Genomic DNA, 23,487 nt, shown 5'->3' on the forward strand with positions numbered 1-23,487 from the left:
CATACACATTTATAACAGTTATATATACCACTCAGGGTTATGTGTTTATAATAAAATTAGTATTTATGCAGCATTTTGCAGTTCACAAACATTTTCACCCACATTGTCTAGAACCCAGATCTCACAAGATCCTATGAGGTAAGCAGGATATATGTTATTTTAAAACAGGAGAAATAAGTACTTTGCACAAGGTCACATGATTTATAACCTTCTTATCACTATTAAGTCCTCTCTTACCTATGACCATAATCCTTTCTCAATCTAAATCCCATGCTTTGCCCAGACTCTCCTTATAGGTCCAAAGGTCTTGGGTACAAGAGTAAAAGACAACATTGACAACTCAGAAATCTAGATTTGATAATCGTGTGATTTATGGAAAATTACCTACATTCTCTGGACATGTTCATCATCTTTCAAACAAGGTTTGAATCATAAAATCCCCACCATAACTGGGTTCCCTTCGAAAGTCACTGTAGTAGGTTAAAGATATGTGTGACCATGTAAAGAACAGTAGGACAGAAACACCAGTAACAACTGGTTAGGTACTAGAAACTGGGCCAGAGTAAGGGCTGGACAGAGTTTTATAAACAGAGGGTGTAAGTGGACAAGAACTGACAGTGGAAATAAAAGTGTGTGTGTGTGTGTTCGTGTGTACGGCTGCACCTTTATTGGCTGCTTATTCCATTCCAAACTGCAAATAATCTGCCTACCATGCAGGAGACCCAGGTTCGATCCCTGGGTTGGGAAGATCCCATGGAGAAAGGAATTTCAATACACTCCAGTATTCTTGCCTAGAGAATGCCATGGACAGAGGAGCCTGGCGGGTTATAGTCCATGGGGTCACAAAGAGTCGGAAAAGACTGAGTAACTAATCCTTTCACACTGTTCCATGCCAAACATACTGCTAAGTATTTTGTTGCATCATTTCATTAATTTTCACACCAACCACATTAGGTAAAAATTACTGCCTCCATTTTACTTACCAGGAAACTGAAACTCACCTTGGGCACCATTTAGAAATGGAGTCATATAATTATATTGGTAAGGAGATCCAACCAGCCCATTCTAAAGGAGATCAATCCTGGGTGTTCATTGGAAGGACTGATGCTGAAGGTGAAACTCCAATACTTTGGCCACCTCATGCAACGAGTTGACTCACTGGAAAAGACTCTGATGCTGGGAGGGATTGGGGGCGGGAGGAGACGGGGATGACAGAGAATGAGATGGCTGGATGGCATCACTGACTCAGTGGACATGGGTTTGAGTGAACTCTGGGAGTTGGTGATGGACAGGGAGGCCTGGCATGCTGTGATTCATGGGGTCGCGGAGAGTCGGACACGACTGAGCGACTGAACTGAACTGAATGAGCAATCCTTACACTCCTTGGTTCTTTTGAAATATCTTGGAATCATTTATATCCTTCACACAATAGAACTACACTACAAGCCTACAGACTCTTCACTATCCGGCAAGAACATTTTTGTGACTAAAAAAACCTGAGAAAGTATCACATAACAGAACTGAAATTTTAGACCACTTGTCATCAATAGGAATTTAGTTTGCCAGGTTTTATTTTTCCTTTTATTTCTCTATGCTTCTACGTTGGAGATTTACAAGTTGAGGGCCGTGATTCCGGGTAGAGAGAATAGTAATCCTAGAAGCTCTATAAGACTCCTGAACTCCGGGACAAGTTCATGAGATGGTCCATAAAATTGAATTCAGGTTGGCATTTGGGGACCCAAGCCCCAAGCAAAGTTGAGAAATGTTTTCTATCTTCGCTAAAGCAAAATTATTCCCAGATACCCACATACACCCACATATATCAACAAAGGAGACTGAAGGAGCATGGCACAGGGTAGCAACAGCACCATCCATCATGAAGAACATCTCTGCAGCAACAGGAAGACAAAGCTATGGAACAAAAGGAACCATGGGCAGTAAAGACAGCTGGTCCCCTCCTCCCAAGATCCAAAGACCCAGAGGCGGGCCCCAGAGTTGTTACCAAATGTGACTTTCTTTGCTGTATGATAAGAGTAAAGGCAAGGCAAAACATTTATTTATATCCACATTTGGAATAGATAAGGCACACTGTTCTGAATATTTAATTCATTCTCTTCTTGTGAATGAGCTATTCTTTCCAGTTACAACAGGAACCAGAAAATGGAGCTTAACTTTTGTTTTAACATTTATTAGAATTAATACAGGGTCTCAAGTCATCTTTGATCCCACATGGTACCAGTTCCAAGTAAGCCAGGAAGTGTGCAAATCTTCAAAAGAGGGAACAGCTAAATCTATCAGCAGCTTAAATAAAAGAGGCAGAGTTTCTTGGCCACATGAATGCCTTGTCAAGTAACTATTCAGTTGAGATCAGACCAGAAATAAGTTAGTAATACCCATGGCCAAAGTGAAAATTCTTGTAACCTATGCATTATTTAGAACCAAGAGCATGCACCAGTTATCTATAGTGGCAGCAGTTTCTATGTCCTGAATAAGAGTGACTGATGCTCTATCTGTGGATAATATCGAAGGTGTGTTCAGTAGTGACGAGTTACACTCCAAGGACTTATAGGAACTGGTTCCACTCGGAACTCAGAGTTGACATGATCGTTTAAGGACTTCTGCTCCCCTTTCTTTCAGTGCTTTTAGTCCAGTGGGGACCATCTGAATGAGAGATGAAGACTTTCAATCCCAAATCTCAAGCTAAAAGTTAATAGTTTTTGAGTCTGAATGCTACCTGAGTTGTAGCTATAACCTTTGTAAATCTGCATTGAAGCTACAGCTTGTGTGCCACCTTCTCACAGTCTACAAAGAGCACATCAAGCGAAGGTCTCAGGAGACCTAGACACCCAGGGCCAGTGAAAGCAAGAAATCTTAGCCTCTTCTACTCCTCTCAAGCATCCTTGGGGATATATTTACTAACCAGACAAGAAAGATTTGCACCAAAAGGGATAAAATATCTTTTGTAAAGTTTGTCATATTTCAATATCTAGTTCCCTTCCTGGAATGATGAGTTTATTTCTTGAAAATGGAGCATCTTCTCATAAAATCACTGCCTCTGTAAATAGCTCAGCAAAGGACATTTGCCAATAGAGCAGAGGCTCTATTTGCCTATCTGCCAGGAAAAGGACCACGAATATGGCATTATGAGTTAGGAATTTACCCTTCATTTCTATGATGAAAAATCCTGCATCACATTACATCTCACCTGGGAAGGACCACAAGTGTATGGCTAGAACTATTAGGAAAAAAAGCTACTCACTAAGTTTTCAATCAATCCATAGTCTGCCTACCATCAATTGCTTCAGTCCCAGCAAGTATGATTATTCCAAAGCCTAAATGACAAGCACAAAGCTAAAGCAGGAAACCCAATTCTTCTTTTAAAAAAGTGTTTAGTCTGGTTTACATTTAATAATAGGTTGCTACCTTATTCAGTTTCAGAGCTGTGTTTGTTATATGTCTGTCTATGTTTCATTTTTTTAATCATAAAAAAGGCAAGGTGACAAGTCATCAATTTAAGAAAAAAGGGAAAGCAGATTTCCCATCATATACCAGAGGAGAAAAAATGTGAGTCACCTAAGCAAAAACTTTTTTCCTTTTGGTCTGATAGTCTCAGTGATGGTATTACTAAAGGACTCTATAAAGTAATTTTATATCATTCTGTATTAAATTGATAGTATAAAAGCCTCACTTGTTCAGACCAGTTATAAGAAAGATCAGTTTGAATTAGTGACCATTCTAACTGTAGGGTATTTTTTTAAAGGCAATGTATTTTTATCATTTGCGTGACTCAATTTCAGCCAACAAAATGTGGCTTAATGGAATTCCGTAAGAATGCTGCTCAAATCAACAGAGAAAAATATTAGAAGTAGCCTATCTATTTTGGTAAGAATTAGGATTCTCAAAAAAGGCATCTCTCTTAGAGATTTTTAATATTCTTTTTATAGTCAGATTTATCCCACTATTTTCAACCAGTGCTTTCATAGAAATATTCTTATCCCTTACTTGCATTTTAATAGAGTTCTAGTTAGGAAAGTTTATATTAAATGAATTTTAAAATACATAATCTTTCATAAAAGCAATAATCAGTAACAACTGACAGAATTCCATGGAATTCTAGACAGGCTTCTTTGCAATAAATGTGCCTTTTATTGAGTGTGAATATACAATAGGAGCAATAGGGTCCTCTCAGTGACACTGACATCTGTCCCAAGAGGCAGTGTTCCTATGGGACAAACCAAAGCAACTCTGGCTTTTAACAATAGCTGTGGGATACTTAAAAACTGACCTGGACTGGGGTGATTCAGATCAGTAAGAGGTGAGACATACTCTCACACTCTTAGCTAACATACTGCAATCCATCTACTGTCAAGGTAGACAGCAGGTGGACTAGACACTCTAGACCCTAGAGAGGATGTGAGTCAACCAGAGCATGCTCTGATAAGGGCATCTCTCACAACACATGGTTCCAGAAGACAGTGGTATGGATTTAAAAATACAAGTATATTTTCCACACCTGCATACTATCAGCCATGGCCTAACCCTAAGAGTTCCAACAGCCATTAAGTCACAATTTTAATTCCGTTTAGAGGAGCTAAGCCAGTAAAAAGTGTTACTAACACTGTGAAACCATGTCTTTGCTTGCCACATAAATCTGCCCTGAATAGTGGAATCCAAAGCTTAATACTCCCACTTAGTCACTAATTGCCCGAGTTCTCCTACACTCTTTGTCAAAAGGAATTGGGTTCCAGATTAAATAGACTAGAAGTCAACTTTTCATATATAAACGGAGACTTTTGATCAAGGCCTCTGACATAGTCAGGTGAATTTTTAAAATTATACTTTGCTTGACCAATTAAAAACATGAATAACAAGCTGACAAAGCCTAAATGCCAATAGCAACTTATCACAGTGGATGAGAAAGTCTGATTTAAAAACACAACTCTTCATTCCTCTAAATGCTAATGCATTGTTATAATTTCCTTCTAAGAATGTTTGACTCTTCTTTCTATTTGATGACTGAAGGGTTAAATCAATAATATAATAAAAAAGCAGTTCATAGACTTATATCCAAACATAAATCTCAGGCTGAAATATGCTAAAAATAATACGTATATCTCACCAAATCTAGATGTATAGTAAGAAAAATATAGATAGGGACTTTGGACAAATTGCTTATCCTCTTGATGTTTTTCACTCATATGAAAAAAAAAAAAAAAACGTGGCCAGGATTAAATGACAGTGTATATAAAGCAGGGGCCACAATTACTGGCTTAAGATATGGCAATAAGTGGTAGCTATTGCTATTATCATGCTGCCCTCTGGTGCAAGCCATCTCCACCACCCTCTGTTCCATGAAGATCTGATTGATTTCCATAGTGAGAAATGACTATGTAACTTTACCACTGATGGAAGAGAAAGAAGGAAAGTATGGGCGGTGTGTGTGGATGTGTGTGTGTGTGTGCATGTGTGTGATTTATTTGCTTTTTATATCCCAGTTCATTCCAAAAAGAATTTGCAGTGATATGTCACCTTTCCTCTGACTTTTCTATTAAAATGTTCTTGGATTATTAAGTCGGGTTTACAGCAAAGAGCCATGGGCAGTAGATTCAGATTCTGAGATTGTCTGGTTGATTACAGTCTCTTGGAAACAAAAGTTCTACTTCATTGAAAACATTTTGCTCTCTCCACAGTAATAATTAGGTTCTGAGTCTGGAACTAGGCTGTACTTCTAGACCTAATCCAGATCTCAGCTGGGTTCTGAAGGGTTATAGTGTCCTTTATACAAGGAGGATGAGATGAAGAAGCAGTCTCGCTCACCTCTCCTCTGTCAGTACAAGACACAGTCAGCTGCACCGCCTCTGGTGTTGGGGTTTTACCACTTCCAGCCCCACCACACTCAGAAGTCAGGGAGAAAGAACCCCTGAGCCTGCAGTACTGAACACCAGGACTTGGCTGAAAAGCCATACCCATCTGGAAAAGGCCTTTCCTGACCACCTGCTGGCCACTGATGTCACATTATCATGTTTTTATCTTCATCAGAGTACCTGTCCCTAACTGATATTTTCTTATTTATTTATCTGGGGGCAGGGGATTGTTTTGTTTGTCTATTATCTCTCTTCCTCCCCACTCTCAATAGCGTAAAGTTGGCTCTATGGAAGAGCAACTTCATCTGTCTGGTTCAATGCCACATCCCCAGCACCCAACACAATAGGATCCTTGCAGGCACTCATCAAATGTTGGTTAAACAAATGAATGGTGGTGAAGGGGCAGCTTCAGATCCTCTTTCTACACCTCAGCGGGTGCCTGTCCAACTTCTCTACAAGCACAGCCCCTTTGCCTGCAGCATTAATCGGATTAAGATGTCTAGTGGGGGAACTGACCGGGCACTTAAAGGCAGTCTCTGTGTCACTTTCTCACGTTTCCCACCTGAGTGCTGATAGGGCTTTACCTTTTGGGAAAGGTCTGTGATACTCTTGAACTTCATCTTCCCTTTAATGAAACAAAATCGAACATCTTCTAGGTCAATCCACAACACACAACACATACACACAGAGTTCTCCTTTAGAGTATTATCTGCTTATTATTTGTTCAGCTACAAAGTTGCACTTTGATTCCTATTCTGTTTTTCCCCTATGCAGAACCTGGGAACCCTGTAAAAAATGGAGGTGGGGATGTTTGATAGGGCAAGATGGGGGAATTCCAGGATACCAAGCCATAATACCACTAACGTAGACCCAAACACATATCTCTAATGCTTCAGTATCTCTAATACTGAAATTTGATCATCATTTGCAAACCAGATAGATCTGATGTGACGTGGTAGTTGGCAATTTGCAACCTGTGTGTGGAAGTATACTGTCCTCAGTAGATTCCCATTTCAAACTTGGCACCTAAAAACCTTCGCTATCACCACTTTCCTCACCAAGAAATTATCACCGATCAGATTAAGAATAGCTAAAGGGAATGATTCATGCCCCTGATCACATCAGGAATTCTGGACATGTATCATATGGCCCAAGTAAGGGTGGAAGGACCAAGGTGGGAGGGGATGGAAGTCTTTGCCCTCAGAATACAACACTCCTATTCATGTCCCTACTAGTAATGACCCCTTAGAAAGAAAGGTTTTACATTTACTCTCCATTCCATAAGAGCAGGCTCATCTTAATAAAACACCATGACTGCCACAGGTATTATCCTGATTTGTGGTGTATCAAAGATTGTTTACAGTCATTTTGAGTAGTAAATTCTACCTGCCCTAAATAAAATGGGCTCTATGGCAAAGCTATGAAATTATTTCAGATCTTACAATTCTTTGGATGTTTATCCATGAAGAATATATCTGTGGTATCTTAATAACTTCCCTAACTACAATATTTGCAATTAATGAAGGAAGAAGTGATTTTCCAAAAATTTAGGTTGGCCAGATATCCTGAAATCAGTGATAAACATACCTATCATACATTATCTCCTTAATATATGTCCAACTCCAATTCATCTGAAATAAAATTTTGTATAATCGAATATTGCTTGAAAAAAAATAGCCCAGGAGGGACTTAAACATTTTTGCCCTGATGATGCTTGTTGATTTAAGATTTGATTTATACTATTTTTATTTTCACTATATTTCAAGCTGTACAAAATTATTAATCTTTATGAGAGGCCACAAAATAAGCTTAAGGGGCATTAAGAAATAAAATCTTAATGAACATATTTTAATAAAAACATATTCTGAAACTTGATAAATTCAAATCTAAGTCATCAAGATATACACATGTAAAATTTTAATCATATTTACAATCATAATCTAGTATGCTAAAACTGTGTTTGAGATAAATATATATAAACACTTTCTTGAGAAAAAATAGCAAGGCAAAAATACCCAGTAAATAGCCTATTACAATTCACTGTGGACAAATTGACATATGATGTGTAGTTGACCTCAACCCCTGGAGTTGGACTGGATAGCTCTGCATTCTGTTCCAGCAAGAAAATTCTGCAAGATTACAAATATGCAGCGTGGGTAGCATGTTTTAAAATTTAGCACTCAATTTCATTGGGAGTATGAAATGGCCTCCTACCAGCTTCAGCATAAAACTTGAGAAAGCAAAAGAAAATATACCTTTATATTATTCATGCTGTTTTTCCTCATTTATTTCTCTCTTCATTTTCTTATTCCAAGTTCAATATAATAAAAATCAGAGTGAGTTTTCTCTCAATAATTTTCCATCTGGCACTGCCAATTATCACCAGCAACAATTCTTATCAAACTAGTAAGAATCTGGTAAGAATGACTGAAAAGCTGCAAGAGCTTCATCAAAAATCTGATTATAGAAAATCTATAGACATGTTCACACATCTTTAGCTTTTTTTTCAGACCTTCAGACTTCAGGGTCACCCCAGCAGTCTGTCTGAGAGACACTAGAGTAATTCTTATCTCTACAGCAGTAAATCACCAACTCCCGGAGTTCACTCAAACTCATGTCCATCGAGTCGGTGATGCCATCCAGCCATCTCATTCTCTGTCATCCCCGTCTCCCCCCGCCCCCAATCCCTCCCAGCATCAGAGTCTTTTCCAGTGAGTCAACTTGCCGCATGAGGTGGCCAAAGTATTGGAGTTTCAGCTTTAGCATCAGTCCTTCCAATGAACACCCAGGATTGATCTCCTCTAGAATGGACTGGTTGGATCTCCTTGCAGTCCAAGGGACTCTCAGGAGTCTTCTCTAGCACCACAGTTCAAAAGCATCAATTCTTCGGCGATCAGCTTTCTTCACAGTCCAACTCTCACATCCATACATGACCACGGGAAAAACCATAGCCTTGACTAGATGGACCTTTGTTGGCAAAGTAATGTCTCTGCTTTTTAATATGCTATCTAGGTTGGTCATAACTTTCCTTCCAAGGAGTAAGCGTCTTTTAACTTCATGGCTGCAGTCAGCATCTGCAGTGATTTTTGAGCCCCCAAAAAATAAAGTCTGACACTGTTTCTACTGTTTACCCATCTATTTCCCATGAAGTGATGGGAACAGATGCCATGATCTTTGTTTTCTGAATGTTGAGCTTCAAGCCAACCTTTTCACTCTCCACTTTCACTTTCATCAAGAGGGACGACAGAGAATGAGATGGCTGGATGGCATCACCGACTTGATGGACATGAGTTTGAGTGAACTCCGGGAGTTGGTGATGGACAGGGAGGCCTGGCATGCTGTGATTCATAGGGTCGCAAAGAGTCGGACATGACTGAGCGACTAAACTGGACTGAACTGAACTGAGAGAGGTAAAATCTCCAGATATCACCATTCCCTCTTCCCTGATGGCTCAGATGGTATAGGGTTGCAAAGAATCGGACATGACTGAGCAACTAAGCATAGCACCCTCACACTCACCTACCACTCCTTACCCCAAGGCAGCCTATTTTAAGGATCCTGTTTGGGATAAAACAAAGGGTGAACTTATTATTTTAAAATATTGGGGATTCCAAAGTCTAATGCCTTGCTATTTGCATATATATGTTCATTGTTGAACTGTAAGGTAACACCACATGTGACTCTACAAAACTTAATAAATGATCAAAACAAAAGAACAGACCACCCTTCCTAATCCTTCTAGGCTTTCATAATTCTTAGAAATTTGAGTTTTTGTATCTCTGTTTCTAGACTTAAGAAAAGACAAAGCTGTTTCTGAAGAGCCAAGCTAGTTCAATGAAAACAAACAGATTGAGAGAGGTACTGGGGAAGGGTATGGGGGAAGAGTTGAAGGAAAAGGCTGCTTTTGTACTCAAGAGTCTTCCAAACTATAGTACATCTGCACTATTAACAAGTACAGGCCCGAATGTGAACATGTGTGGACAGTCCCATCACTGAAAGTATTTGATCGTATGTATCAACTGAGGAAGCCTGACAGTACAGTAGCTGGTGTGGGTCAGAGGGTTAGAAGTGCAGGATCAGGGGCTCTATTTCTGCCCTGTTGGGAGGCCTGACATGCTGCAGTCCCTGGGGTCACAAAGTCTAACGTGACTGAGCGACTGAACTGAACTGGGGAGTTTAGGAGAGCTACTCCCTCTCCCACATCCCTCCACCTTTTCAGTAAAATGTGGGTTGTAATAATAACCTGTCTGACAAAACTCTTAGAGGGTTTACTGATGATAGAGATAATAAAATACTTGTAAAATTTAAGTGCCAAAGAAATGCTCAATTATTGGAGCCAGTTTTGCCTGGGCAGTCAGTTTCTCTTCTGATATCTTTTAAAACATGTTCATGGGTGTATGATTTTTTTCATGATGCTAGGGAGACAGCGGCTTGAGCAAATTATTTCTAGCCTAAGAAGGGCAACAGGAAATGCTTTAATTACCCCTGTTGGGCTCATGAAATACTTTCATTTAATACTTCATTGTATCTGGGCAGATAAAATCATTCCCATTTTATAGAAAAAGAAAGTGAAGTCCAGAAGTGTTCATCAACTTACTCAAGGTCATCTGGCCAGACTAGAATTCAAGTTTTCTTGCACTCTTTCCTTACTTCTGGGACTCTTTTGTCAAAATGGGACAGAATGGAAATTAATTGATAGATTAGCCTTATTTATTTCTGCTCACATTTGCTGAGTACTCGCTATATTTCCATCATTATCTCATTTAATTTCCTAATTATGAAGCAAGTACTGTTTCTTAAACAAACTTTCGCTGATCAGTTCAACCAGAAAGAGAGCTCCTTCTACTAAAGTCACACAGGATTCTTCCTTACAATGCTCTTTTGATACATGGACAGTCTTCTGTTTTAGCTAAGTTGTCTCACACACACACACTATATTATGATATCCTCAAAAATAGTAATCATATCACTCTTTGAGGCTCCCTGGAACTCAGAATGATGCAGAGCGCATTCAGTTCAGTTCAGTTCGGTTGCTCAGTCTTGTCCAACTCTTTGCGACCTCATGAACAGCAGCACACCAGGCCTCCCTGTCCATCACCATCTCCCGGAGTTTACCCAAACTCATGTCCATTGAGTTGGTGATGCCATCCAACCATCTCATCTTCTGTCGTCCCCTTCTCCTCCCGCTCTCAATCTTTCCCAGCATCAGGGTCTTTTCAAATGAGTCAGCTCTTCGCATCAGGTGGCCAAAGTATTGGAGTTTCAGCTTCAACATCAGTCCTTCCAATGAACACCCAAGACTGATCTCCTTTAGGATGGACTGATTGGATCTCCTTGCAGTCCAAAGGACTTGCAAGAGTCTTCTCCAACACCACAGTTCAAAAGCATCAACTCTTCTGCACTCAGCTTTCTTTATAGTCCAACTCTCACATCCATAATGACTACTGGAAAAACCATAGCCTTGACTAGACGGACCTTTGTTGACAGAGTAATGTCTCTACTTTTTACTCAGAGTGCATTATCGATGCTCAATTAATATTTGTTGCTTGAGTAATTGATTTTTTTAAGAAAATACATGGATCCAAGTTTCATATCAATAAATATTTCATATTACAGAAAAACGAGAAGTCACAGAGCTCCAATTATTTTAGTAAACACTACATTAGCTGATTACATTTCTTCTTACCATTATTTTAAGTCTCAGCTATACCTTAGAAATGTATATTTTCAAAGTTCAGAATTTGCCAGTGGAAAATCATTCTATTACCCAGAATAAGTATCTCACATGTGGCTGATCTGCTCACCCAAGCCTCTTTGCCTGATGGCTCCTTACCTGATAACATATTGTCTGTTTTTATTGAGGGAAACTTCAAAGTCATTTCATGCTTGTGCCTATGAATCATCAGATGGTCCTCTGTTGGGAAGCGCTGTCAGACAAAATACAAAAGGGAGAGAGGAGAGGAGCCATTCAGTTTTATAATAAATATTTGCCATCACAGAGAAAAAGATTTATTCAGCATTGCAAACGTGACAGGCAAAACAAAAAGTTAGTTCTGAAAAAGCGTTAAAGCATGGTTGGTAAGTAAAATAAATTATTTTATGCAAACACATATGCATTCATGTCAGATTTTGGGAAAGAATTACATGTCATGTTTAATTATTTGCTATATATCGACAAATGTACCCCATGACATTTGCATACTATGTTTTTGTATATGAAGACTTTGAATACTGATTATCTCAGTAATCATAATTATATATATGATATATAGTAACAAGACAAATTGCTTTTAATGTTCTATACTCCCTACAGTGGAGTAAACCACACTTTAGTTTCAATTTTCAGAGAATGACACTATGATTGTCAAAATGCTGTGCCCAAATGTATTCAGTTGTCTGGCTTCAGGTCATATGATGGGATTAGATTTCCTGGCCCTCTTGTGGTTGGGTGGGGCCATGTGAGTGGTTCTGTCCAGTGAGTCATGAATGGAAGTGACATGTCACCCAGATGTGAGCATCAACTTCCTGGGGCAAGATCCTTTCCCTTTTAGCACAGTCATTCACAGTGGCCCCTCAATCATCCTAAATCTCTGGAGGATTATGAAGAGCATCTCCAAATTCTAAAAAATTATGAAAAATGTCCTGTCAATCTATAATTGAAATGTATGCTTGGGCAACTGAAATCAGTCTTTACTGTGTCAAGCCACTGAAGCTTTGAGCTGATTTGTTATTGCAGCAGATCCTAGCTTATCCTGACTCAGACTGGTACATTTTAATAACTAAAATTAACTGAGTATTTGCCTTATCAAAGTCAAATGAAAATACAACAAAAGACAATTAAGTCTGCTAAATATTTCCTAGGCTTTGACAATTTAGAAAATCTTTCAGAGCAGCCCAGCTCCACAAGATAGTGGTCATAAATTTCAATTGCCATTGTATACTAGAATAGAAATCTTTTCTGCAAATAATATAATTTGTATTGAAGGGAATGAGAGGATTCACTAGGCTAAATTCGTTGTAATATTTCAAAAGTAGTTCTTCAAATAAATATCATTCATTTCTTTGTCATTTGTATAACATAAATTGGGGAGTATAGAAGTTACAAAGCATGGTGATAATGCCAGACTTCTGAATTCACAGACATCTCCATGACATGTGGGTTTTTCCTGCAGGATCATCTATCTTCTTCGTCCTCTAACACCACAGTAGAATGACTGCATCAAATATGTTACAATACCATGTGTGACTTAGACACATAGATTAAAGTTCTTAAAGTCTTTCTGTCAAAAGTCTTATCATAATTTTTCTATAATAAATAACCAAAAAACAACATGGTAGTAGGCTTCATTTGCAGCCATTTGGGCAGCCATTTTTGGCTCCATAAAATAGCCTAAAATAGAATATAAACAAAAAAAATAGAATATAAACTTATTATATACCAATAATAATTTCCATAATATATCATAGTAACTATAATTCTCCTTCAAAAGAGACAATATAGGATATCTTGAATTTTCTTTTTACATTTGGTAGGAGAGAAAAAAAAGAAATTTAAAGTGTTAGTTGCTCAGTTGTGTCTGACTCTTTACAACCCCATGGATTGTAGCCCACCAGGCCCCTCATTCCATAGAATTCTCCAGACACAATACTGAAGTAGGTAGCTATTCCCTTCTCCAGGGGATTTTCCCAACCCAGGGATGGAACCCAGGTCTCCTGAATTGTAGGCAGATTCTTTATCATTTGGGCCTTTCCCTAATATCTCATATTAACTATAATAATCTTCCAAAAGAGACAATATAGGATGTCTTGAATTATTTTTTACGTTTGGTAGGAAAAGAGCAGCAAATTGTAAACAGCCAAAATGTACAGTCTGCAACAGACACAGAGTTGAGAGAGGACACTGGAACTTAAAACATGCTTAATGCAGAGAGCAAAGGAACACTGAAATTAACATTGGACTTTGTGAGATGAGACAGAGCATAAGAAACTTGTCTCTCCTCACTTGTGGGACACAGTTAATTTATAAGGAGCCATAACACAACATAAAAATCTCCCAGATACTACAGGCTGTTCCCAATAGAGCAAAGGTTCTTCCCAATTAGGGAAAAGGGTGGGGGAATCCATCCATTACCTCCAACACAGTGCAAGCACTCATAAGCCATACTTACTTCCATTTCCAATTCCCAGCCATCCTTTCTTCTCCAATGCAGGTTCCCAGACTATGGAATGTGGCTAAAGTAAATATCATGATGGACTGATTCCCTAACACCCCACCAGGAGACCCTTGGAATCACTGAACAACCACTATATATTCTTAATTCTAATTTCTCTTCAACTGAAAGATGCTCATATTTTTATAACAGCTTGTCAAGAAAAAACACTTCCACATTAAAGAGAGACATCAAGTTGTAGGTTTATCTTCACATTCAAATTTAGAGGGTGTTGAAAGAAGAAGCTTGGAATTTTACCTTAAAACCAAGAAACTGCAAATTCTCATTTCTCATGTTTGTCCAACTATTTCATCAGTTCACTTAGCCTTCTCAAGGAAATGACCTGCTTTCACTGAAGCTGAAGATCATTTGAAATGCACCCCTTCAACCTTTATTATCACCTCCATCTGAGAATCTGCATTAACTTCATTGGTTCTATTTCCGTTCTCTCCTGTCTCAGAGGAATGAGCACCCCCATCTCCTTCACAGGATCCTCTACACCCCTGTCTCCTGAGGACGGACAGTCAAGCTGTGATCCTTCAAGTCAGCACGCTCACTCCTCCTTGCCCTTGACAAAATCCAGCCTGGAGAGCCCTGACTTTAAAAAGAACCTTTCTCAAGCTGCTTCCTTCTCTGGCTACCATTATATCACTCTGCTTTCCGTCACTCCCTAGCACTCTTGAAAGACTCCTCTATGCTGGCCATCTCCACTTCCTCACCACCCACTCGCTCGGTAAGCCCTTCCAATCTGGCCCCCAACCGGACTCCTCTCTCATAGGTCGCCGGCAGGCACCCAACTGCCAAACCCAACAGCCCCTGCTCAGGCCTCTTGCTATCCCAGCTCTAGCAGCATCTGACACCAGTGACTACACGTCTGTAACATTTGTTTATTTATACCCTGCCTGATTCCAAGAAGGAGAAAAGATGGCTTGTAGCAATACCTAAAATAGAAAGGGAGAGCATCACATAGAAGTAGGTGATCCCCCCAAAGGAAACATCCAAAAAGAAACAAGGCTAAAACTGAAATGCAAAGCATTGGGGTGTCACTCCAACAGAGGCAATTTAGCCCCTGAGGGGACATTTAGTAATGTCTGGAAACATTTCTGGTTGTTACAACTGAGGAGTGCTCATGGGATCTAACAAGTAGAGTTCAACAATGCTGCTAAGTATCCTATAGTGCACAGGGAGGGCTTCCCTGGTGGCTCAGTGGTTGAAGAATCTGCCTACAATGCAGGAGACACAGCAGGAGCCATGGGTTCAATCCCGGATCAGAACAATCCCCTGAAGAAGGAGATGGCAATTCACTCCAGTATTCTTGCTTGGAAAATCCCATGGACAGAGGAGCCTGGCGGGCTACAGTCCAGGGGGTCGCAAAGAGTCAGATACAAATTAATGTCTAAAACAACAACAATCCTTTTAAAGCGCATTTTCTTAGTTACCACCATCACAAAGGCAGAACTGTGACCGAGACTGAGCTTGTTATCACTCACAGACATTATCTGAGCCTTTCCATGCCAAGGATAGATGGAAACTTTCTTTCACTAACAAGTAGTTCACAAAGGCAGCAACTTAGTGACTAAACAACAACACAGCAGTGCATAGGGGAGCCCCCCTAACACCACCACAACAAAGAATTATTCAGCCCCAAATGTCGGTAGGGTCGAAAACGGGAAATTTCTACCACACTGTCCAACGGCCACTGTGCACTTTTCTCTCTGACTTATCTAAACACTGGAGGCAGATAAACCTTCCTCAAAGGCTCTCTCTACCATTATTCACAACCCTGGAATATCCTGGAACCCTAACTCTCCATGAACCTTCTTTGGCCTTTGATAAATCTCTCGAGGATCCCTTTCCCTTAAATGCCCCTTCCACAGAGGAAACCCCATTATCCTTCTCCAAGTAAAGTAAATCTCCCTATGATATTTTTCAGGGTGACCTGTGCTCTCCTTTCATGGAAAACTGCAGTTCATTAATTAATTGATGGTGTGATCATGTGGTTCCACAGATGATGGTTAGGCTAGAAGCTCTGTGGGGGCAGGATGCATGGGTTTTATTTACACAGCCGACCCCTGGAAAGTGTGTTGAGTGTCGCAAATTGAGCAAAACTTAATGTCACATTTTCACAGCCAAAGCAAAGCAAACTATTCAAATTATTGGATTTTTTCTGGCTATCAAAACTCCTCCTCAAGAAAACTAGGTAGAAATCAGTTTTAACTTAGATAAGGCAACTTTCTGCATTTACAATGGAGAGTCATGGTCTAGCAGAATTTTATCCAGTACAACAACCTATGTCTTCCCCGTGTTTCCTATTTCAAAGAGACCTCCAAAACTAGCCCCAAAGAGTTGAATTTCAAAATAATTTTCTCCACTGCTTTCCTTATTTATAGAATGAAAACCAGCATTCACACAAAAGCCCTTGCAGAATCTACTAGAACCCAAGCAATGTATGCTGGTTTCTTAGCCAGTGTCTGATGTCACCAGCAGCATCACAGGGCAATCACATGTCATGTTCCCATGGCATCTTCTCCCCAGGAAGCTTCCAGAACCCTCCTCACACTCTCTGGGGAGATAAAATGAAAGGGTCCTTAATGGACATTGCCTCTCATTGACTCACAGATATGGTTCCACACTATGCCACCAACCCCACAATATAAACAGACAAAAATATGGGGCTTGATTCCACTTGAAACTACTGGGCACTTTAGAGAAAGAGAGCATAACTACCCATATGCCTGTGCTCTGAGTTCTAAGCTTGCTGTTTATCCCATAAAATGAAGATCTTGGCATGAGAGGACCATGTGTAGTCATTTTCCAATGACTAGAACTTGGAGATATCCAAGGGGCAAGGGTAGAAAAAGTCTCCATCAAGTTCCAAAGGGAAAATGCCAAACTCTGATTTTAGATGATGGATGTTTCCAATTTCTTTCAAAGACAGGGGTTCTAGTATCCTAATAGCCACAGTCGTCATAGCAACAATGGCTCTTAATTGAGCACAATGTGCCGGTCCTTTACTAAACACTCTGCACATAGAACCTCATCTAAATCTCACATCTAATCCACTTGATAGGAACCACTGGAGGCCAAAAGAGGGTTAATCCAGCACAGCAGGCCAACTTCCTCTCTTAAAGATAAGTGGAAAAAATCTATGGGTTCTAGAAGAGTCTAGGAGTTTTATTTTACTCAAGTGGGAAAACAAAACAAAATCGAATTCAGTCTCTGATGGTGAGCTATTTCACCAGTAATCCAATGGCCTAGAATTTAAGTGGCTATTGTCAAAGCAGGCACCCTCTTTCTCCCAGTCTGAAATATCAACCCTGAACATCTGGTGGGCAGGATTCGGCTGGCTTACTTCCCGGGGAAAGTTATGGGGGGAAATGGCCAACACCAGTGTATCACAGAGGCTGGGCAGAATGTAGTTCAAACTGTTCAAAGTGGGAAATGATGATGATGGTGGTGGTGGTGGTGGTGGTGGTGGTGGTGGTGGCGGAGGTGGTGAGAATATCTCGGTATAAGAAGGAAAGCCAGCAGCAGGCATGATGACCAAGTGAGAGGTGCCTCCCTGTGGGAAGGTACTGCGTCCCCTGCAGGCAGAGCAGAGGACCCCACACACTCACCTGGGAGCAGCCTGGGGCACTGCAGACAAACGGCCTCTCCTGCTCCAAATTCATCTTGGATTCCTCATAAATCTGAAGGGTCAGGGAGAAAGGGAGGAAGGAAAACAGAAATTCATGAATATCTCCTGCTTCTACCTGAGAAACATGAGAAAAGCAGTGGTTTGGAGCCCTCTCCTCTGCTAACTCCCACATTAGATGAGGAAAACATGAACACGAACAAAAGGTCCTACCTGGCTGAGGTTTATTAGGTTTCCTGAAGTCTGAGTTCCTATTATATTTTCTCAAATGCATATTTACTGCACTTTGAGGGCAAAATTGCCAATAAAATGCAACTCCAAAAATGTCTGTTACGGCAGAAAATCTGTCTGTAATAACACCCACCAGGTGTTATTTCCAGGTAAGACCCCTCACCTGTGCAGGAAGATTCCTAGGCAAAGATTGCATCAGTCCTTTGGGGTTGGCTGCTTAAGAGAGCAAGAGGAGGGTAGTTACTGGGCAATCATCAGTGTGAGGACCACCACTGAACATCAAATGATTCTCCCATGATCACCCCACTAAGCTTTAGTATGAACAAGGTAGCCCTACTGCCAGCTTAGCAAATGACCCTGGTGGTGAGCCACGGCCTTAAATTCCCTTTCATTTCAGGCATTTGATGATACCTCAACAAAAACTATCCAAGTTGTGCAAGGGTGAAATCAGAAAATACAAAAAGCATTACCTTAAATATTCCATTAATTTGGTTTTACAGGCTGATTTGAAATTAAAATTAGATTAAAGGGACTGCCTCCCTGATCTAGATAAGTTATCTGGAATAAGGGAGCTTTGCAGGGAAAAACCTTATGTTATGATCACAGACATATGTTAAATTATAGTGGGGTCTTTTCTTAAGTAGGGCTTAGGTTCTAAGGTAAGTTCATTAGGCAAAAATCGAGTATAATCAAAATTATCTTTGCAAATACCCCCCAAACCAATAAAAGTACAGTATACATGATTGTGTAGTTACTAATCTATATAGCAACATAATTTTTTAAAAATATATCATAAGAAGTACTAAGCAGTTGAAGTTCCTCAATTTAAATAGTTTTCTAAATCATAATTTTCTGTTTGCCAATTTGGAACTGAGTTTAAATAAGTTCCACATGCTGCTGGTGGGCCATGGCTTTATTATAGAACTAGAACCTACTGTTTTGTCTCTGAACAAAGGAAGTGGTATGGCTTCCTTAAAATGCTACCTGTAAGTGATTCCAAGAGTCTCAAGCCACCTTCACTCTTGACAGAGGAAACTCGGCTTCCCTCATGGAATAGTTACACTTCAGCCAAGAAAACTCTATCATCTTGCAAAAAAACAATTCTAATTTGTACATCATTACACCCTTCCCCAAACACTAATATATCCACATATATTCTTTGGGAAATGAAACATACTTTCACTTTTCTGAAACACAAAGGGTAAAAGACTTGCCTTAGATAACACTCCCAATCGTATATTAAAAAGAAAACAAATTTTACAACGTAAACCCTCTTCACATCACTATTCATCCTCATCATACAACTTTCAGCAAGTAATACCCCTTCCATGCTCCCTTTGAAATGACTAGTCACCTACCAAGGCAGTAATGTAGCATAATTTTACAGCTTTCTTGTTTTACATATATTATTTAAGCCTTTTTATCCTATTATATTTAGATGAAGAAAAAATACAAATATCTTTAGAAGCTTTCCACTTGTTCTTGTCTGAGGAAAGTCATGACCAACTAAAATGACTTCTCACGTTTCATTGTTCAAAGATTTTGCCATCACTTATCCTAGAGCATCCCTCTTCATCCCTGTGAGTACTGACAACTTACTTCTAAGCCTCCAAATAAAGACGGACTTTAACACTGAGAAAATGATTTTGATCCAAGATAGAACTAACAGCAAGGTAATAGGGTTACCATTAACATTAAATATGTCTTGGTTTTCTAGTGAATTTTTTAAAACACTTTCTTGGAATTTTTCTATCTTTGTGTCCATAATCTGCCTGACCATTACCAGGTCACTCAGCTGTTTCATACCTCAATTTCCCCTCCTTTACAATGGGGATGTAAATATCAGTCTTCAACTCCTTCATCCCTGCATCACATAGACCAGTTAGGGAGCCTTTTACAAGTTATGGAGAAAGGTCCATGTATTTAAGTGTGTGTGTTTAGAAGAGGTGGGAGGAGATTTTGTGGACAAGTATTATGGAACCTCACTCTAATATTAACTATTCCTTATGTATAAAAGAGAAGTTGCTATAAGGTAAGTCTTTCTTGGACATCATTTAAGAACTTTAGCTGCTAAGGTAACCAAAGAATGCCAGTATTAGTCATTTTATTAACCAATATTAAGATTGCTGCTGCTAAGTCGATTCAGTCGTGTCCGACTCTGTGCGACCCCATAGACGGCAGTCGACCAGGCTCCGTTGTCCCTGGGATTCTCCAGGCAAGAACACTGGAGTGGGTTGCCATTTCCTTCTCCAATGTGTGAAAGGGAAGTCGCTCAGTCGTGTCTGACTAGTAGCAACCCCATGGACTGCAGCCCAGCAGGCTCCTCTGTCCATGCAATTTTCTAGGCAATAGTACTGGAGTGGCTTGCCATTGATATTAAGATTGCTGCTGCTGCTGCTAAGTCACTTCAGTCGTGTCCGACTCTGTGTGACCCCATAGACGGAAGCCCACCAGGCTCTCCCGTCCCTGGGATTCTCCAGGCAAGAACACTGGAGTGGGTTGCCATTTCCCTCTCTTACATGACAGTAAAATGAAAAAGTTATGAAAAAGTGCCATATAAATACATATATGGCTTACATCTGAAAGAAGTAGTGATGATAATTAATGTCCAGCCAATAGAAGTGGTCAAGATTGGAAGTGCTACTGCTGGAGGTTAAAGGGATTAATTAATAAGCTAAAGTGAAGAAAGAGACTGACCAAGCCTTGTCACATCAGTATGACAAAAAAGTATTTTTCAGCTATATTCACAACTCTATCCCAAACCTTAGTTCACCTAAATGCTGACTTTTCCCATAAATTCATGCCCTTAACAGTAGTAGTTTAGCAATTCTGCTTTATGTCAACATGACCTACCCTATTTTAATTATTGGGTATAATTTGCATATGCACTGCAGTAAATATCATGGTCATATGATGCTAGTGGTAGGAGACTAGAACAACGTTCAGTTTTTTAAAAAAAGTTCAGCCCTATAGATTTACACTGTCTTATCAAGCCTTCATCGATTGAACACCACATTTAGAGGAATAGGACTGATTAGCGGACTGCTGAGTCTGCCTTCAAAGAGTTCAGTTTATCATGTTCAACTGAGTTACCAGTCATTGTATTATTTTATTATTTAAACATAAATGAATCTGTGTCGATATATTACATGCTATGGATCTATGAGAAAAAGGTTTTGGCAATGTACCACTGGAAAAATAGTCCTAAGGTAGAATGGCAATTGTTAAAATTAAAGAAGTTTTCAGCGATTAATAGGGTCTGAGTGGGTGTATATAGATGTGTGTGTGTGTGTGTGAACCTCAACTTCTTTTTTCTGATGCTCTGCGTTCCCACATTTACCCTCTGTAAACAGCACACCCTTGCTCATTCCATTCTGTGTGGGTGTCGGTGAAAGTTTTGCTAAATAGCAGCACTCTAGCACACAGGCTTCATTACTTTTATCACCCAGAATGATCCGGTCTGATGTATTAGTCAAGAGCTGTGATCTTTTTTTATGGTCTATCATTGTGGTTCTTTTCAAGCACATATTGTAATAATTATTCTCTCTAACAGACTTCTACTAAAGCCCTGTGCATATTCTTTTATCATACACCAAGTGGGGGGCAAATTACTCAGACATGATTTTAGCCAGGTTGTTCCGCATTTGGTCCTCACAAGTCAGGCTTCATCTTCTCATTTCCCATTCAGTTGTTTTACTAGCTGGGATGTTTCAATGAACCAGGTTTTGCTTGCAACTGCCATACTCCGGGCTTCACTTGCATAGAGCTGCCATAGTAGGCGTTCAATAAATATTTGTGGAATGGATAATGAATCCTGAATCATCACAATAAACCATCTCAAACAGTTTGCTTTTTTTCTACTCCTAAGGCAGTGGTCCTCAAACTTTTTGGCCCATAGCCAAGTTTTCAGCAAGGCAAGAGGTTGTGCAGGCCTATAATTCCACCTGTTCCCAGTTATGACTAGAGAAAAAATCTCACCAGATTCAATGGGAAAAAAAAGTCAAAGTTGCTTTTGGTGAAAAGAACAGGCTAGTTCTCATTAAATTGCACATGTAAATTACTAATTCATTATGAATTCAGTCTATTAATACTGTCATAGACACTGAAACCACTGGAGTCCAGTCTATTAACCATGTGTGGATTGTGTATGGCACCCAGAGAGGGTCTTTTGAGTAATACTGAGTGAGCCCACATCTTTGGTTAAAAACCTTAATAATTGTGGAGGGAGCTGGCTAATCATTTAAGAGTTTCTTTACAAATAGTACTACATTTTTATTCCTCTTTTCCAAAGTTCAGCTTCAGTGAACAAATGCCTCAAGAGTCTAATTTCCCTTCAAATTTTTGGAAAACAATACAAAACCCTAATAACAAACCCTAATGTTGTATAAAGCAGCGAGTAGAGGTTTTTCACAGTCGACAAGGAGATGACAGGTTTGATTTACAATTCAAACCCTAAACTGCCACTGGATTCCGCTGGCCTCTCAATGAGCAAGAAACTCTTTCATTGTTCGGTGTTTGACCCCACAAATTCCTCCTGGTCTAAAATGGGAAATCATCCACAATGGCTGATGCAATCCATTCAAATGCTTTGCCAGGCATTTAGGGATATACTTGGAATTACCACTTCATGGAGGGCAAACACTGCAAAACACAAATGTTATAAAAAAATTTGTATACTCTATACAAAATACTGCCAATATGTCTTTTAAAACTTACGAGTCACAACTGAGCCCAAAGGGGAAAACCCCACATCATCTGTTTTGCTGGAATCAGCCAAGAGTGATTCCTCTCCATCTAAATCATGGTAGGCCATTACTGATTCTTAGTTCACAGCAAACTCCAATCTCAGTGGAATGACCCAAATTTCCCCAATAACAGCAAATAGATTCCTACAGTGATATGGGATTTGGAATAGTAAGACACTAAAAATGTTTTAATCTGAAAATCTGGCATGAGCTTTTATCAACACCAAAAGTTCTGGGAACTCCAAAGCCACAAACTGTAAATATAAATAAGTACAGATAATACTGATACAGTCTCATCAGCTCTGGTATTCTTAATCTGGACATGAATGCATTTAGAGATCTGAAAGGGGGCTTGCATTTTAATAGTGATGTTAACAACCTCCGTCAGCCTTTATTGCCCTATGATGAGCCTGGAATGAGTCGTCTTGGCAAGACTCCTGAAACAGATCTTCTCTACCCCACTGAGGACTGCAGAAAGTGTTCTCAAGGAGGAAACAGGTCCTTCCTAAAATGCCAAGGTCAGGGGACAAACACCTTGAGTTCATCACACTGTATGAGAGTCCATATCAGTCTTACTTTGTTTCTGCAAACAAAGGGTATTTATTAAAACTAAATTAAAAAACAAAAACTAAATTAGTTAATGGCATAGCCAATTTATACTTTGTGTTTCTGAATAAAAACAAATATGTCTCTCAATGTCTTGGTTAGAAAGGCAAAGATCCACACCTAATAATAACCCAATACAAATTCACTAAATGCACACACTAAAGTATTTTATTCTAAGATGCCTGATTCTACTCTAA

General features: G+C 39.6%; 1 protein-coding gene across 4 annotated transcripts in view; it reads right to left on the minus strand.

Annotated features, from left to right (window-relative positions):
- CREB5 (cAMP responsive element binding protein 5) overlaps positions 1–23,487 on the minus strand; it is a 456,686-nt gene that overhangs the window by 359,209 nt on the left and 73,990 nt on the right. For all 4 annotated transcript variants that reach the window (XM_055420962.2, XM_055420959.2, XM_055420958.2 and 1 more), the window contains 2 exons: positions 17,692–17,763; positions 11,698–11,791 (listed from right to left, as the gene is read on the minus strand). In XM_055420962.2, the coding sequence (XP_055276937.1) occupies positions 11,698–11,791; positions 17,692–17,745 (148 nt within the window). In that variant the 5' untranslated portion in view covers positions 17,746–17,763. The remainder of the gene's footprint in view (positions 1–11,697; positions 11,792–17,691; positions 17,764–23,487) is intronic.

The sequence above is a fragment of the Moschus berezovskii genome, chromosome 3 (genome assembly GCF_049115385.1).
Source record: "Moschus berezovskii isolate FMDL1 chromosome 3, NW_MosBer_1.0, whole genome shotgun sequence".
Taxonomy (NCBI): Eukaryota; Metazoa; Chordata; class Mammalia; order Artiodactyla; family Moschidae; genus Moschus; species Moschus berezovskii.